Source organism: Eulemur rufifrons, chromosome 30 (genome assembly GCF_041146395.1).
Source record: "Eulemur rufifrons isolate Redbay chromosome 30, OSU_ERuf_1, whole genome shotgun sequence".
Lineage (NCBI taxonomy): Eukaryota > Metazoa > Chordata > Mammalia > Primates > Lemuridae > Eulemur > Eulemur rufifrons.
The window spans coordinates 138,766,090-138,785,695 of record NC_091012.1 but is presented as its reverse complement, the minus strand read 5'-3'; the positions used below and the strand labels follow the sequence as shown (position 1 = coordinate 138,785,695).

Sequence of the window (19,606 nt, the reverse complement as noted above, 5' to 3'; positions counted from 1 at the left end):
TCCATTTGTAGTTAGTTCTCCATTGCTCCCCCAAATCAATGGAGAATCCTCAAAAATCCAAGAGCACTTTGAAGTAGAAGAGTGACTCAAGCACTTAAAAAAAAGAAAAAGTCCATCTTCCCCAACTCATTCTACAAAGCCAGTATCACCTTGATACCAAAGCCAGGAAAGGATACACACAAAAAAGAAAACTACAGACCAATATCCTTTATAAATATACATGCAAAAATCCTCAATAAAATACTAGCAAACTGAATCCAACAACACTTCCAAAAAATAATCCACCAGGACAAAGTGAGCTTCATCCCAGGGATGCAAGGATGGTTCAACATATGTAAATAAATAAATGTGATTCACCACATAAACAGAAGCAAAAAAAAAATACCATATGATCATCTCTATGGATGCAGAAAAAGCATTTGACAAAATTCAGCACCCTCTCATGATAAAAACTCTCGGCAAGGAAGGAACATATCTCAAGATTATAAAAGCCATATATGACAAACCCACAGCCACCATCATACTGAATGGGGAAAAGCTGAAAGCATTCCCACCAAGAAATGGAAAAAGACAAGGATACTCACTGTCACCACTTCTATTCAACATAGTGCTGGAAGTCCTAGCCAAAGCAGTAAGGCAAGAGAAAGAAATAAAGGGTATCCAAATCAGGATAGAAGAGGTCAAACTATTGCTTTTTGCTGATGATACCATCTTATGTCTAAAAACCCCCAAAGACTCCACCAAGAGACTCCTGGAATTGACAAATAAATTCAGCAAAGTCTCAGGTTATAAAATCAATGTACATAAATCAGTGGCATTCCTGTACACCAACAGCAGTCAAGCTGAGAGTCAAATCAAAGACTCAATAGCATTCACAGTAGCTACAAAGAAAATAAAATACCTAGGAATATACTTAACCAAGGAGGTGAAAGATCTCTACAAAGAGAACTACGAAACACTTAGGAAAGAAATCACAGACAACACTAACAAATGGAAAAACATATCGTGCTCATGGATCAGTAGAATCAACATTGTTAAAATGTCCATACTACCCAAAGTGATTTACAGATTCAATGTAATCCCCATCAAAATATCGATGTCATATTTCACAGATCTATAAAAAAGAATTCTATGCTTCATTTGGAGCCAGAAAAAAGCCCGAATAGCCAAAGCAATCTTAAGCAAAAAGAACAGATCTGGAGGTATCACATTACCAGATTTTGAGCTATACTACAAGATTATACTACAAACTATAGTACAACAGCATGCTATTGGCACAAAAATAGAGACACAAACCGATGGAAACTCAGATATAAAACCATCCACATACAGCCACCTGATCTTTGACAAAGGAGACAACAGTATACACTGGGGAGAAGAAGCCTTATTCAATAAATGGTGCTGGGAAAATTGGATAGCCACATGCTGAAGAATGAAACAGGATTCATACCTTTAACCACTCACAAAAATTAATTCAAGACAGATAAAAGACTTAAATGTAAGGCATGAAACCATAAGAATTCTATAAGAAAATGTTGGGAAAACATTTTTAGATATTGGCCTAGGCAAAGAATTTATGAAGAAGACCCCAATGGCAATCACAGCAACAACAAAAATAAATAAATAGGACTTGATTAAACTAAAAATCCTTCTGCACAACCAAGGAAATAATCAACAGAGCAAATAGATAATCTACAGAATGGGAGAAAATGTAAGCTGTATATCCAATAAAGGGCTAAAAACCAGAATCTACAAAGAACTCAAGCAAATCAGCACACACACACACACACACACACACACACATACAAAACCAAATAACCACACTAAAAAGTGGGCAAAAGACATGAACAGAAACTTTTCAAAAGAAGATAGAAACATGGCCAATAAACATACCAAAAAAAGACTCAACATCACTAATCATCAGGGAAATGCAAATTAAGACCACAATGAGATATCACCTTTCCCCAGTCAGAATGGCCTTTATTATAAAGTCCAAGAACAGTAGATGCTCACATGGATGCAGAGGGAATGCTTATACACTGTTGATGGGACTGCAAATTAGTACAACCTCTGTGGAAAACAATATGGAGATTCTTTAAAGAACTAAAAGTAGACCTACCATTTCATCCAGCAATCCCACTACTGGGTATTTACCCAAAGGGAAAGAAATCATTTTATTAAAAAGGCATCTGCACATGAATGTTATTGCAGCACAATTCACACTTGCAAAGATGTGCAATTAACCCAAATGCCCATCAGTTCATGAGTGGATTAACAAAATGTGGTGTATTTTATATACTATCGGATAGTACACAGCCATGAAGTAGGATGGATTAAGTCCTTTTGCAACATTTTGGATGGAACTGGAGACCATCATCCTAAGTGAAGTCTCTAAAGAATGGAAAAACAAACACCACATGTACTCGCTATTAAATTTGAACTAACTGATGAGTGATGAACACACACGTGCACAAAGAGAAGTAAAACCCAGTGGAAATCAAGTGGTGGTGGGGGAGGAGGGGATGGGTGAAAACCTACCTAATGGGTACAGTGAACATTATCTGAGTGATGGGCACACTTATAACCCTGACTCAAGCATAACAAAATCGATACATGTAACCAAAAACCTCTAATATTTTGAAATAAAAAAAGAAACTTTTCTCACACTTAAAAAAAAGTCCATCTTATTAATAGTGAAGCATAGGTTCACAGTGCAAGTGTCTTTGCACAATTAATCATTTTTTCTGGCCTTTCCTACAATATTTCCCACATACTTGGTAAAACAAGCATATTTGAAATTCATAGTGACTCTTCAATGTTTTTATAAAATATGCATATTTTAATTTATGTTATCTTTTTAAAATGCCCCACTTTTAAGGAGCTATAGGTTTTACAAATGCATTTAAAACAATTATTCCAAAAGCATCCTATTTTTATCGTGAATGCTAATAATAACAGATAAGTTTTCATGATAACAGATGTTTTAGAAATTAGATAGTTTTAAGGTTTGCAGAAGTGATTTGATATAGTTTATAATAAGAGGCATGAAAATAACAGAATGCTAAATCTATTAATGAAATGTCACTCAGTACAAAGGGGAAAGCAGCAATTATTTAGATTCTGAGACATAGCACATATGCTATGTTTCCAAGAATCCAATAAAAACAGAGGAAAACTGGATGGGTTACATAGATTTCAGAGTATTTCCCACAGGGAGCTAAAGGAAGATGGGGCCGATACCTAACTTTTGGGAACGTGAATTGTTACGAGAGCAAGGGTAAAGCCGGACTTCTAAAAATAGTGAGCCAGCACAGAATTCTAAACTGGCATTGAGGGTGAATTCCACTTTATACACACTAAAGAAAAAACATACCGGTATTTAGAAATAATATAAATTTGGCATGAATGTGTGAAAGAAAGAGAAAAGGAAAGACATCTGTTACTCTTTCTACTTGTAATGAATAGTGCCAACCGACTGATTCTATTTTACTCTTCCAATCGCACCCCAAAAAATTAACAAAATGTTGTGATACTTTGATGGCATCTCGAACTATACATAATACAACGGAATCAGGTTGTATTATCAGGTTGTAAAAGAACTTAGTCACATTCACAGGAGAAAAGCAATTAGCTCTTAGTATCAAGGAGTGAAGTGCTCTGGAAACTGCTTTCGAATGTAAACTATTACGTCTGCTAAATGGTTTGATACATTAAAATCCCCATCTTTTGGAAGAGGGTAAATATTCTGTCTAGGACCTCAGGATACTAATCAAAATATTTAAAGTCTGTACAATGACACTTCTGTTCTTGGATTATGCCAAGAGTAAAACCAAAATACTGGTACATTTATTATGCATTTTTCAAGTAGACCCCATCCCAGCCTATTTTCCAAGGATTTACATTTGTTTATTCCAGTGTTCCCAGTAGAACTTAATGGATTTATTCTTACTGGAGAAAAATACAAAAAGGTTCCTGAATTGCTGCTGTCCTCCATATATGTTAAATTAAAAAGAATTAATATGAATGACCTACTCTGCCCCAATTTGAGTATATTTTGGCTTATCTCTGTGGTCCTTGAATGTTTTCAAATGTTTGTATATGGCATAAAATAAATTTTCTTAGAGTTTTGCCTATTCATAGACTTTTCACAGCCATGACCGATGCCCTGCCCTGGGCACAAACACATTCCTGTGGAGGGGCAGGTCTCGTCACAGGCTCAGCTGTGCTCCTCACCTTTGTACAGGGTCTTGGGGACCTGGCAGGTGTGCCCACACCCATTGGAACAACATTTCTTCACCCCGGAACACTCATTGTCAACTTCGCAGCTTTCAACACAGGCAGCAGCAAACCCACTGGCTTTCTCAGGAGCCGGGCAGTCGCCCTGCTTCACCAGCAGGATGTACTTGAGGAACTCGCAGCTAGTCAAGCACTCATAGTTCTTCTTGGGGAAGAGAGGCTAAGAGAGAGAAGAATTTAAAAAAAAATTATTTCATTAAAGACCCATGAAATCTGATTTCCAAGACATCTGAAACAAAGTTCAACGTTTTTATATCATCAAAATTTCCCTTGAAAGTTTTACAAAATAGATGTATTTGTTTTTTTTTTCCCTACCGAAGTGACATGTTGTGCTGATTTCCCAAAAGAATATGACCCAGGGGAGATGACTTTTATATTGCATGCAAAAGACACACACCATGTACATGCACACACATTCACATACCATTATATTCTATTTCAGTCCAAAGAGGGTTGTCAAAAAACTGACTATAAATATTCACAAAACACATTAAGTACGATTTGAGGAGCCCTTTTTGACTGTATATATTACATACATTTTCATTTTCTAACAAGTTATTCTTTTTAATTTTTTTCATATATCATAAATGTAATACTAATCAAAATAGTAGTAGCTGTATAAAACTTTACAATCCTCACAATGGTAGCACACTTACTGGTAGTCTATCACAAAGCTATCTCAGCCTGCTAATTGAACATATTTCAATAGTATCTAGCTTTGAGAGTTAATATGGAATTATCAATGAGTTGCTCAGTAAAAGAATGTGAATCTTCTTTAAAAATCAGGGTGCACCTCTGTGATCTGTGAAACAGGCTCTGAACGGCATCTTGCTGAGGACACTTTGGTTGAGCCCAGAATCAATCAATCATAGTGAGAAGAGGAAGTCCTTGACTCATTAGAGGGATGCATTATTGAAACAGCATGGGTAACGTGAAAGAACCATTTATCAAATACATTTTTTTCCTTAGGAAAAACGGTTCAGGACAGCACTCGGTCACCCCTATGACAGGAGCTGCAGACAGAAGATAATGGCTTTTTTCTGCTACTGAAATGAGGCACTGCTGAGGTGCCTAAAAGCTGCGCCTCCCAGGGAAAGAAAGGGGAATGACGCTCTTGGTGCTTTGTCCCGCCTTTGCCTTACGGAAGAGAATGGCCAAGGCAGCCCCAACCAGACCCAGCCCCTCTGCCCAGACCCTGACCGGGACCCTCTTGCTGCATCATAGAAGATGGCTGGAAAGACGGCCACCACAAGCCTGACTTTTGCCCTAAACCTCCTTGCACCTTTATGGGAGATGGTTTCCATGAAAACTACCCTGACCCTAAATCTGGAGGTGTGCTCACCTGGAGCACACCTGCCCAGCCAGGTTAAATTTTCCCGCCTTCCTTTTCCCCGGGTGGCCATGTTGTCATGAATGGAATGCAGCCAGAAGAGCTTTGTGCCCTGTGGACCCAGGCTTTTAAGAAGTGGGGGCATGGCCGGGCGCGGTGGCTCACGCCTGTAATCCTAGCACTCTGGGAGGCCGAGGCGGGTGGATCACTCGAGGTCAGGAGTTCAAGACCAGCCTGAGCAAGAGTGAGACCCCGTCTCTACTAAAAATAGAAAGAAATTATATGGACAACTAAAATATATATATACAAAAAATTAGCCAGGCATGGTGGTGCATGCCTGTAGTCCCAGCTACTCGGGAGGCTGAGGCAGGAGGATCGCTTGAGCCCAGGAGTCTGAGGTTGCTGTGAGCTAGGCTGACGCCACGGCACTCACTCTAGCCCGGGCAACAGAGTGAGACTCTGTCTCCAAAAAAAAAAAAAAAAAAAAAAAAAAAAAAGAAGTGGGGGCAGCACCCCCACATTCTCCCTTACTAGCTTGATGTGGGTGATGCCACAGCTGTAGGGAACGGCGGGGCCACAAGAAGGGAAGAAATCGGGGTGCTGCCTGACCACATGGGGAGGACAGCACCCTGGCAGGAATGTCTGCCTTGAACTGCTCCGTGCGCAGAAGGCGAGCCTGCAGGTGCCTGAACTCTTGCGCGTGTCGAGCTCGGTTCGCGACAGCGGTCCAGCCTGCCCTAACCCATGCAAAGACCAACGTCTGAGAGTCCCTGCCCAGGAGACCGACGTCCAGCGAGGGGCCGCCATGGTTCCTCCACGTTGCAAGCAGGAGCTGGACAAGGAGGGCACTTTCTGTTTACCTGGTGTCACAGCAGAGTTAGGGATATAACAATAAACGCGGTAGCCCTGGTGAACGCTGGCCGGGGAGAGTACGAACGCGCCGCGGCTCCCGGCCAGCGTGCGGCCTGATGCTTCATAGGGATGACAGACTCCGGCTCCTTCCCGGCAACGCCTGCTCCTCCTCGCTGACGGCTGCACAGGGCTCTCCTCCACCTGGTGACACCTGAGTAACACCTGGCCATACCTGCCGCTGCCCGGTAATGCCTGGGCAACACCTGGAAAACACCTGGCAAGGCCTGCCCATGCGCTGCCGGTGCTTGTCAGCAACCTGGCTCACCGCCAGGTAACGCGGCAAACGCGCCTGCGCGCAGCCTGCGGCTCCTCCCAGACAGGCGACACCACTCTGCACTCAGGTGGGTGCCTGGTGGCACCTTGGAAACCTGGCAGGAGGCAGCATTAGTGAACGATTTGGGCTATTAACCAGGGAACGTGTCACGCAACGGTAGAAGGATGTTACGTTTTGAAAAATGTACCATTATCAAACTCTCTGGTAGAAGGTGGGAGGTTGGGGGCAGAGGGAATGTCTGGAACTCTTTTCCAAAAAGGCAGTTCGTTTATTCATTTTAGCCTGTCATTTCTCATGCTCATAGCTGGAAATGCCTCCAAAAACTCAAGACATAACTTCAGCAAAGGAACATTCCAGTAATCCTGGGGTAACCACATCAGCACAGATTGTTCTCTGTTGCCTCATCAGTTCTTTTCCCCAAACAATGTTGAGTTTAAAATATGTGTAAGAGTTAAGATGGTAAATGTTATGTTTTCTGCATTTTACAAATATGTGTGAAAGACGTGAAAAGTTTTATATACCATGACGATGTGTGCCGCATCTAACAGTATTGCTGTTTTATAGACACGATAATATTTCAGACATTGTGAATGTAATGGATGTCAAAGTATCAATACTTTATTACAATTAAACATAATTAAATGCATGTTCTTTTCTTAGACTAATTAACAAAAGGAAAAAAGTAGAATCACAAGCTAGAAAAAGTAAAATTTCAAGGTTTGAATTAGAATTACAGATGCCATGTAAAATTGTTTGTTAATAATCATGTATAAAATTTGAAAATAACATGAATTGACTGAACTAAAATTGTCTATCAATTTAAGAACTTTACAGGTAAAACATAGAAGAAAGGCCATGTGGTCAATGTTGAATGACCACAAATTCGCAGAGTTAGTTAATTAAAAAAAAACAAAACCTTTTTAAACATTTAAAGCATCATCAATTCTCAAGTCTTTTCTGTCTTACTCATTTCACAGTTCATTTTTCTGTTAGCTGCTAGATACGTTTTACTTCGTTGGCTTTTGAAGTTCTAAATCTAGGTTCAAATCTAAATTAGTAATAAAAGAAGCATGCTAACAGATCTTTAACAATTATGTAGTGTTTTCCAACTTTCTTCTTTCAACAAAAGGTATACATTACATGCATTGGAAAAAATACTTAGTTACCAAAAGCATCAATCCCCGCCACGTGGACGGAGATTTCCAAGTAGAAATAATTTTATTAAATCTGGCAAGTGTTTACTGCTTGCTGACTTGGAAATCCCAGTGATGTAGTTTTGCACCATGACATAAGCAACTTAGTTCATACTTTTTTGCATAAGAATCAGAGTATGAGTGAAGAATCAGATAAAGTTTGGGTTCTCTATTCATATGTTATTCTAAGTGTCTATGTGCCAACTGCCACACCTTTGAACTGTGAGGGCAGAACAGAGACGGTGCCTATTCATCTTCATGGCTCACAGAGCTAATTGAGGCAGACCTGAAAACAAATGCACAAAGACCATGACCTAGGACAGACATGAAGCATGTGTTCCCAGAGACCATAAAAGGAGAATGCTCTTAATTAGCCCAATAATTTAGATCTCCCAGTTGATGTGAGAGTTGTTCTGTATGGATACTCAAATATTTTCCCTTTTGGTAAGGATTCAAAAATGATTTCTGTGATTATTTTGAGGACCATGGAAACAAATATGTTCATCTGTGCACTTGCGGCTTCTAAACAGGTGTGTAATTTTGAAATATTATAGGTAACATTTTGACTATTACATGAGATGATACACATAGAGAACCAAGTCCTATTGTGTATACTAGTAAGAGTTAAGTAATTTGTGTCTTTTTTCTTTTCTCACTGCTACAAGTTTATTGTTTAATGTTTCAAAATTCTCCTGATATTCTGACAAAAATTTTTATGAGATCCAAAACCAGAAAGTAGGCTCTGCCTTTTCTTACAGTGTGACTGGCCACTAGATTCCAACCTGCCACTCCCAGGGTCAGCACTGGACTCTGCTTCTGGGGAACTTCACACTATTAGAACTCATACGAGTGTCTGTGCTTAGATGAAGTTCATCTTATAACAACACAGATTTGGTGAAACAATCTTACAGAGGAGCTCTGTTTAATTGTTCTGTTGATGATATTAATCAAAGGCAAATTTTGACGGTCTCTATCAATTTTCTTGCATAATTCTCTTGGATCAGGTCAAAAAATATTAATGGTCTGAATACAAATGAGAGAACATATGGTATGTGTACATAAGGTCTCTATCCCTATCTTCAATCATAGTTTAATGAGAATTTACTAGTTGATGAAACATGGAGAAAAATGTGTGCAGGTCAGAGAAAACAAAGTGTGAATATTAATACTCTAGATAAAAAGAAAATGTGTAAATTGGTTCCCTAATAGTCTGTAGGAAATCCTGTGAGCAAAGGTCAGGTGGGTGTCAGAAAAGCAATTTATGACCATTAAGCATGTAAAATTTCTTGTGATATTACAAGTTAATTACTCAGAGACTTGTTAAGAGGAGTGTGAAAATATTAGGAAAGAAATTATTCAAATCAGTGTAATGCCCATAAATTTTATGGCAAGTGAAGACACTTGTGGCAACACAAATACATGTGCTCAATGTTCTATTTCTTGTCTATACAATTATATTCAGGCAATTAAGGCAAATCATTAATTGTAAAATTAATGTAACTACAATTCCCATTATAAAACTATCCATATGAATAATTTCGCAAATCACATAAATGTCAATCTTTTGCCATGTCATTGGCTCCAGTTTAAAATTTGGAAAAAAAATATGTTTAGTAGGCTCTTTAATTTTTGCTCATTTCTCTGCTCTCACCGTCCCCAAAACTAAGCAGGAGTCTTCAAAGTTTATGCAATTTTTTAAAGTCGTTAGTATTTAAATGCATCCAAAGAAGGGATAGATAAAGCAAAGTAGTAAAGAAAAATAGCTGAATTCAAGCCTAGCATTGTATTAAGTAAAAATTCCTTCACATTTTAAATAATATATATCTCATATTACATAAATTAAATATGCAATATTAATTAATTCTCATCAATCTCTCCTAAATCTCATCTCCTAAGAGCTAAAAGCTAAGATGTGTTTTTTAGTGCCTTACCTGGACAATATGCTAAGTGTTATTAAGAAAAAACAAATAAAACATATTATTTTACCTATCTGTGGCAAGTGGCTAAAAATAAAATGAAATACTAATTATGATAGGTGATATTTATTGAATGTTTTTTTAGAAAAAGATACTATTGTCTTTGTTTAAGTTTGATATAAAATGCAAGATATTGCACAGTTAAAATAATTGTGCAGCAATCATAGAATGATGAACATAAAGACATCCAATTCAGTAAACTACCTTAAAATGTTTAAAATCATGTAACTATGAGGCCTTGGCTATGGAGAGAACACTGTATCTGGAATTTGATTCAATTCAACAGGATCGCACCATGTGCCAGTTCGCTAGGAACACAGCGGGCTTTGCAAAGAGCCAGGCCATGGGTGGCTTCTCTTCCTGCTCCCAGAAAACCATCAGGACTGCCACCTTGCATTCAATCTCCCGAGAGGAGCGCTCTACCATCATCCCCATCACAGCAGTGGCAGTTCATAGGGAGCAGATGCTAATGTCTTCCACGGCCCTCACGCTATACCGTGCTTTACTTCTTCCTCTCACTTACTCCTTTCCAGCCCCGACAACCATTATTATTTATTTCCATTCCACAAATGGGGAAACAGAAGCTCAGGGGGAGCGTGATGTACCCAAAATCACAAGAGTCTGGGCAACTGTGAGAGCCAGTGTTTTTCAAAGGCCCCACCATATCTCACGGTAAAACAAGAACATTGGGCTAACCTAGTTGCTTCAGCCTGCTCCCCTATTAGGATTCTCTTGGGAGCTTCGAAAACTGATATCCCGGGAGAACTCCTGACCCATCACTTCAGCATTGCTGGTGTGGACCCTGGAAACTGCACATTTTAAAGCACCCCAGGTGAGCCCAATGTGTGGCCAAGACTAGAAAGCCCTGGATGAATGGATCTCTAGATTTGTGTTCAGTTATTAGAGATTGCATGATTCTACACATGTTTAGAAATAACATGAATATGCAAAAATGCCATCTTACAATTCCTGAGAAGAGATGGGAGAGTGACTCAGAATGACTGGAAGCTCTCCTCTCAAAGAGCAAGGCAATGGACAGAACGTGAATTCCATACACTAGGGATTCAACACACACAGACAAGGTAGTGAGCCAACCGAGTGAGATGTAAAGGGAGAGGAGAGAGTTACAAATAAAAATATAAAATGTAAGGCAAAACAAAAACATAAAGTTAGAAAATAAACTAGAAATAAAGAGGCATGGAATAGAGGAAAAAATTGTAAATCAAAGGGCAGGTTATGTTCCAGGGATAATTGAAAAAGGCAAGAAACACCATAATATAGTTTGTGCTGTTGAACTCCAAGGGTAAAACTATTAATACAATTTTTCAGGCATCTAGGTAAAAAAGGGAAGTTGATTATGAGAGAGAAAATATTACCATCCCCAAATTTCTCTGTGTTAAATTTAATGTGTGAAGCCAATAAGACAATGTCTATATAATTCTAAGAAAGATAAACTCCGTGTGTGTGTGTGTGTGTGTGTGTGAGCCATGCAATAGCAAAATCTAGCCATTCTATAAGTAAACAAAAAAACAACAAATGGGCTAGATATTCAGTACCCAAATAAAGTAAAGTAATATATATTATGCAAGAAAAAATGTTTGTCCAATCCAAGATATACTTTGGATATAACAGTAAGTAAAATTTCTCATGCACAAACTCAAAAAAAAGAAAAAACTCACCATCTACAAATTGCTTTTTAAAAAATAAAGATATTAATCAAATTCAGAAAACCAAGAATAAATACACTGGCTAAAAAAGTAGTAATCATTTTACCATCCACATAAACATAAAACTAAAATTAAGTAATGGATGATTTATGGTTAAGAAAGAGAATTTGATGTAATACAACTATTAAAATAACACAAATGTATTAGAAAAATTGGCATTTGGAAGGAGTGATGGAGAAAACCTATGAGTGTGATTTACCTCAAACTTAATGTTTGGACATCAGTAAATAAGTATAGAATTCAAAAAATAACGATCTCAGTTTCATAATTTTTTTTCTAAAATTTGAGGGGGTCTCTGTCTTCTGTTACATTCAAATAATGTTAAACTGTAATATTTATTTAAAACTCACATGTATAGCATTTGCAGATGCCAGCCGGGGCCAGCCGTCCAAGCAGGCATTAGGAGAGCAGTCTCAACCCTCTGCATTAAATCTTTTCTGGATGGTGAACATGGCTATTTCTAGATGATAAATCTGGATAAATGGTTTGGCTTCACTCTTCTGTGTAGTTTATTATATTAACTTTTTAATGGATATATATAGTTTAAAAAATAAAGACATATGCTTTTTATAAAATCACGCAAAACTGCCCAGTATGTCTTTCAACGAATGCACCCAAATAGTAAGTATGCATGAAATAAGAAAAATAATTCTTAATTCAAATGTTTCTAATTTATGCTTAGAAATGCAATTACAATTTGCTGGAAATTCAATTACATACAAATACAAATTTATTAGATGTGATTGCAATTAATTTGATTCCCAGGCAAATTATGGACATTAACCATGAGCAATATAAAATTAGGAGAAAATTAGAAACCTGCCTATTAGGGAAGTCACTTTTCTATGAGTGCATACCCTCTTTTTTCAATTATAGTAATCTTTACTTATGTTTGTCTTGGCTTCCTTCTTCTTGGCTTGGTTCTTCTGTTCATTTTGAAGGCAAATGTGTCACTTTGGGGACATGTATGAGTCAGCAGCACTTCAGAATCTTGCTGAAAGATCTTCAGGCTCATAAATAATTCCAGAAATTCAAAAAATCCTAGAGAATCGGAGATGGTCAGGACACCATGATTAAACTATCATTTGGTTCCTTCTCCTCCTTCCTGTGTTTTGTTAATGGGAATTACCAAGAATGCCAAGGAAATGATTAGCCCGTCGAAGCCATTTATATACTGATTCATAAACTCAAGGGGCTTTCTAGGTACTAGGACTCTAATGGGGAACAGATGAGACTGGGATAACAGTGCCCCACTAAGCTTATACTTTACACGTTTCCTAACAAACAGGTAAAACCATTAAACCATTTAACTTGCATCATAGTAAAAGTAGATGGGAAGGTGCAGATGTAAATATGAAGTCCACAAAGGGTTAGACAAGGAGAAAAGTTTTAAGACAAGCCATCCATACTGAGACCAATACTGAGGAAGATTTAAGGAGGTAAAGGTGATGTGGAAAACAGAAGAGAAATAGGGAGCCACAGCAGGTGTGAGGGAGCAGGAGCCACACAGCATCAGGAGGGTAGGCGCTGGATGACTTGGGGGCAAAAGTAATTCTGCAAGTCTCAGGTTCTCCAAATACAAAAGGAGGATCAAATATTACCCTAAGCCTTAAATTAAATAAAGCTTCCACAATTCTTAGCCCTGATTCTGGTGCCTAATCAAGGTGCCATTAGTGTTTGCCACTAATATATGTATCAGAATTTCTAAACACAGTTCTAGAAATTCTACAAGAAACAACGGGAATCAGTATAGGTTAATTAATTATAGATGGCCTAAAATCCTCATGTAAATAATGTCTTTTAAAGACAAATGCACTATAAATTTGTTACATGTACATGTTTACTCTTTGATTAATATTGTTAAGTTTCAAGTAGGTTTCCATCTCAGAAAATTTTGCAAACACTGTCCAATTCTACAAACTCATCGCATCCTTCCAAGTTTCAAGAAGAAACATACTTCAGAAAAGAAATACAGTTTTATCTTCTTAGAAATCTTCCTTGAAATGTCTTATTCCTTTGTACACTATTACTATGTGAAAATCATACTACTATGTGAAAATCACACCACTTTAGGACTGGTTGGATCAACACAAAGTGAAACAAAAATTAATGTAAATAGGATGTCAATTCCTCATTATGAATGTTCAAGGTAAATTGTAAATTTCGTAAGGTAAGAGGATGGTTCTCAGTTGGGGAAAGTTTGCCTCCCAGAGGACATTAGACAATATCTGGAGACACTTTTGTCCTCACAACTGAAAGGGGTGTGCTACTGGCACTGAGTGGGTGGAAGGGAGCCATGCTGCAAAACATCTTACAAAAGAGCAATTGATATATTAGCCAGAAATTCACCAATAGAAAAGAGAGGTAAGATCCCATCACTCTCTAGAGAAGCCTGCTATCCACTGCAGGAGACAGACGTTGCAACAACCACACCATGATGTCAGAAGCATTACAACAGACATGAGCACGTGTCCTAGGGAACCACGGGGAGCACATGTACAAAAAGCAATTGAACAGTGTCCAGCAGTGTGTCCTATGACAGGGACAGAGAGAACAAAGTCACAGCTTTGGCCTCCATTCTGACTTCCTTCCAATAGAGAGACAAAATGTACATGAACACATCCTGATGAGTGACTATCTGATTTCAAGTCTCAACACTCTTGCAGCATTTTGCACAACCAATCACCTCTTTCTTACTGAAAAGCTTTCCTCATATGGCTTTTGGAACTCCACACTCTCCCCATTTTCTCCCACCTGACTGGCCTCTGAGACTCACTTGCTCTTTTGTTCTCGCCTCCTCATCCTTCCTGTGTTGGTGTGATTCAGAGCTTAATCCATGGACCACTTTCCTTTCTATCACCTCATCCAGCTTTATGACTTTAAGTAGTACCATCGATTAAGGATGACATCTGTATTAATATTTCCAGCCTAGAATCCTCCCCGAAATTCCATACTCCTGTCTCTCTTTGCCTACAACACATCTCACACCAATGTCTAATCTGCATCTCAGACATAATATGCTCAACACCAAACTTCTGATCTGTTCTTTCTCCCCGTCATGCCGCATAAACAGTCTGTGCCTGACACGCTCTATTAATACATTCCAGCTTCCTTTCCCTAGCTGTTAAGGACAAAAGCCCCAGTGCCATCATGGATTCTTCTTTCTGCCATTCTTCATATCTGACCTGTCCTCAAATTCTGTTAGCGCTGCCTTCAAAACATACGCTGACCATTTCTGACCACCTCCACCACAACTAGCATGGACTTCTTTTTAATAAAATCTGAGTCCATCTTTTATATTGGACCCTAATTTAATGAATTAAGGATAGTTCACTAATTGGTTTTTCAAAAGAATAGAGATGATGGTATCTGTGACTCCTGTGGGGTGGCACTCAAAGTCAGCTTGGTTGTATTGAGGCGTTAGTATATCCCATAACCCAAGAAAGAAAAGACACGTGTCTGTGCAAAAATAGCAACAAAGCCTATCTCCATTTTTTCCTTTCACAAGAGTATTCTAACTAGGTAAGTTATTGTTCTCTATATTAAGCAAAAGATGACCAAATGCTGCTAAATTCTGTGTGCTGATCCCCGCCCCCCCCCCCCCACAACACACATCTGGGACATATTATACCATTTTCATGTCTAGCTTTCATAAGCTTCTTTCAGTACCTTTGACTATTTTACAGGTGTATGCAGACAGGTGAAGGCTCTGTTTCAATTACTAAAAGGATGCATTGAATTCATACTCTAGAGTTTAAGACATGAAACGGGGGTGTGTAGTGGTGACAAGATAAAAAATTTTGAGTGCAAGAAATCCCCACACAGGAGAGGGATGCGTCTTAGCCCGTCTACTTTCTGAGGTCTCGTTTCAGTAGTGTCGAAATATTTCTTTCAAGGCTACCTGAAAGTGTAGGGAGCCTTGTCTTTCTTCTTTTCCTTGAGGTGCCATTAATTACCTATGATGTGGAATAACTAAAGCTTCCTGCTTGTTTTAGGGTGAGCCTGTTCCAGCAGGGCTGGTTGGGCCAACAACTTTACATTAGACACAGGTGTGTCCTTTATTTCCCAATAAGGGAAGTAAAACATCATCCTTTACTTTGAATGCAGTGATTTGGATGGGTTTAGAAGGGAAATCCTGGACAGGATATAGCAGAAAAGAAATGTAACTAGAGTGATACAACCTGGATTTCAGATCCTATACCTCCACTAACTAACTATGTGATCATGGCCACATAAACCTGTTTTCTCCTTGTACATCGGTTGTCTGTACAGTTTACCTAATGAAATTTGGACCTAACTCCTTCCAAGAAATGTTATGGAAATCAAATCCAATAAGCTTGAATAACATTTTGAAAAGCAAAAATCACAAAGAAATGGCTCAGTAATTATATATGCAGTAGAACAAACACCTCTTTTCCTTCCTGCTTTCAGGCTGATAAGACTGCATATCTCAGAACGCATGTTATCCAGCACATCTTATATTTTTGTCCTTAATTGATTCCTGAAATAGGTGAGGTTTCAGCTTTCCATGGGCCCAGTGTATATTTCATACTTCCAATGTTGACATCCCAGTGGGTTTGTACCTGGCACGGAGATGTCACGAATGAGAAACATCAGATTCAAAGATGGGAGGTGTTTTCTCCAGCCAGCAGGCAACTCAGAAAACATGATACATTCAGTGTCATCAAAACTAAGACAACATCGCTTATAATACATATGATTATTTTATACACTATTAATAATGAGAAAGAAATTATTGTCATTTATAATTTTAAGATCCTATCAACTGTGAGAAAGGGATGTTTAAATGCAGAAAAACATACATTTTATGATCAGTGAGGAAAGGTTTAACATGGTTTTTAAGATTTTTAAAAACAGGAGAATGGTGGTAATAGTTAGCTTATAAAATAACCTAGCAAAGCAGGATCTATCTGCCTAAATATCTATCATGGCTCACCATGTTCTAAAAAAACAATGCATGAAAAATTATCCCATAAATCCAGAGAAGGACTCCTGAAAGTTCTTTTATTCCTGTTCTAACACAAACATTTAACGTCTTCATTTAAAAAATAGCATTATTAACTCTGACATCAGCCTAAAAATAGCAAAAGTTATTTGTTTATCTATAACAAAGTATGGATAATCAAATGAGAAATGAAAGAAATCAGCACATCAGAAAGCAAAGAACCAATTCTAAGTATGTTATTATTAACATGCCTCCAAAAGTCTCTTCCGCGTAGGAAATTTTACATCGTGATTAACAATGACCACAGACAATGCATTATGTTTAGAAATGGGTGCTAGTAACACTGATTAAAAAATAGCACTCCAAATTGTTAGGTAGGTTTTGTGAAATAATTATGACAGTTCTTCCTCTTAGCGCAGGAGTTGGAAAACTTTTTTCTGCAAAGGGCCAGATTGTAAGTAGCCTCAGCTCTAAGGGCCACATGATCTGTCACAACTACTCAGCTATGTTGTCGTAGCACAAAAACAGCTATAGTCAGTGTGTAAACAAACCAGTGTGGCTGTGTTCCAATAAAACTTTATTTACAAAAACAAGAGGCAGGGCAGTTTGCTGTGTAGGTCATGATTGGCCAACTCACTCCTTAGAAGACAAATAAACCTCAGACTATCTTGCAAATAAACACATTGGGCCAAACATATCTAACAGTCTAGTTGTTTCAGTTGAAGAAGAATGAAATCTAGAATCCCTTTTGGGTCTGAACTTTTACAAAGTGAAAGCTGAGAGTCATGCCAACGTGGACTTTGTATGCATTTTTAAATAACATGAGAATGGAGAGGATGGACAGGGTTGTATCAGGCCTGCCTCAAGAAATGACTGGCCTTAACAATGCTGAAACAGCCTTCAGTGTGTAGAGGGCTTAGCCTATTTCAACACAATAGTCAGATATATTTACTGCAAAATAAAATGGAAGCAAAAACAACACAGAAACATAAAAACAATCAAAGCAACTAAAATGGTGCATCAAGGCTTGAGTTATTTGACCATTGGGCTGAGGCAGCTCAACAAAGTTCCTCACGTTAACTGGCATCTGTTTTGCCCACCTTTAAAATGCTTCAATTAATCTTTCCTGCCAGAGCGCATCACAATTCAAACACCTGAGTCCCATTTTAACAAACTGGATTTGGTTCAGAAGACCTCACAGTTATCTTAAAGAATGGCAGTTACAGAATCCAGCTCTTGCACTTGGAGTTTCCAGGAAGAAAGGTTTCAAATGACCTTCATTTATATCTTCCTTCCCCGGGATCAGATATAAAAATATTAGCCCAGAGTCACTGATATTTAGAGATAATAAACTTATAAAACAAATAGCACAGCACACCTTGTTCCTCAAAATTCTATAAAAACATATTTTAGTTCATGCAGACACATGTTTTATGTGCAGAATAGAATATAAAATAAAAGTAGGAGTGCAATAGTCACTCAACTAGACATTTTGATCTAATTGCATCAATATAGATTATCAATGCAAGAATTCAGAATTAACAGCTGATTCAGAGACATCTCCCAGAGCTGTTACCTACAAGCCAATAACACATAATAATAAATAAATATATATATTCTGTTACTTCATTTAGCTTTATAAGCTCCATATAGTGCGTTCACATTCATTATCTATTTTAACGACAACACTCTGTAAGATAAATAGAATAAATCCATCCTTTGAAAATGAAGTTAAAGACATAAATTAAGTGATTTGCCTGAAAACATGTCATGAGTCAGTTCTGAAGTTAGGATTAGAGTCATGTTCTCATTCCCAGCTGAGATCTTCTTCCACTCAGGAGAAAATAAACCCCACCAAGGCAGGAATTTTTGTCCTGTTGGTTTACTGTCATAAACAAATTGCAGCTCCCGCCACCAAACTGCAGGGCACACTGTAGGTACTCAAAAAGTTCATGTTGAATAAATGAATGAGTAAATCTTTTCTAAAAAGTACAAGTGGGAACATACTTTACAGAATGTACGAAAAGGCACCAGATGGCCTCACTGCCCTTGTCTTCACATCAATTTGTTGGTTTACTTTTATTTCTGCTGCCTCATCTATGTGTCGGTGAACCCAAATCCTTACTTTGGATTTGCTTCCCACAGTAGACACCCTCAGTGATCCCCACTGACTCACACGTTGGTGCCATCATCCCCCCTTACTGGTGTTCCAGGGAGCGGTAGGAACCTGCGACCTGCTCCTAGCCCATAGCATTTGGCAAAGGTGAAGGCGTCACTGCTGTGATCAGCCTGTGACACCCAGAACTGTGTCTGAGTGGACTGGAAAGTGAGATTCTCCTGCTGGCCTCGAGGGAGCACATAGGAATGTCAGGAACTGCCCATAAAAGGGCAGGACAAGGAACTGCAGGTGCCTCTAGGAGTTGAGCATAGACTGTGGCCAATGGCCAGCAAAAAAAAAAAAAAAGAAAGAAAGAAAGAAAGTAAACCTCTGTCCTACAAGTGCAAGGAAGGGAATCCTGCCAACAAGCATGATGAGCTCGGAAGCAGCTCTGTGCCTGGCAGAGCCCCAGGACTAGAATGCAGCCCAGCTGACACCTTGATTAAAACCTTGTGACACTCTGATGCAGAGGCTACAGTGAGCTGCACCCCAACTCCTAACCGCAGACATTGTGAGCTGGAAAGATGTGTTGTTTTAAGCTACTAGATTTGGGGGTAATTTGTTATGCAGCAATGATAGCTAATACAAAGATGTATTACACTTAGTGCATACGTTTGCTAGAAAAGTTTGGATTTTGAATAAAACAGATGGATAATATGTCAATTCCCTTGAAGAATGGCAGAAAGCACAATTTATACAACTCCATACCATTCCCGGCATCTAGAAAAGTGCAGGATACAAAAAGACATTTGAAGGTTCTTTTTCTATTTGATC

The 19,606-nt window shown here is 38.4% G+C and overlaps 1 protein-coding gene across 1 annotated transcript in view; it reads right to left on the bottom strand.

Annotated features, from left to right (window-relative positions):
* ANOS1 (anosmin 1) overlaps nucleotides 1-19,606 on the bottom strand; it is a 150,467-nt gene that overhangs the window by 46,141 nt on the left and 84,720 nt on the right. Inside the window, exon 4 of the mRNA XM_069463845.1 lies at nucleotides 4,234-4,456. Within this exon, the coding sequence (XP_069319946.1) occupies nucleotides 4,234-4,456 (223 nt within the window). The remainder of the gene's footprint in view (nucleotides 1-4,233; nucleotides 4,457-19,606) is intronic.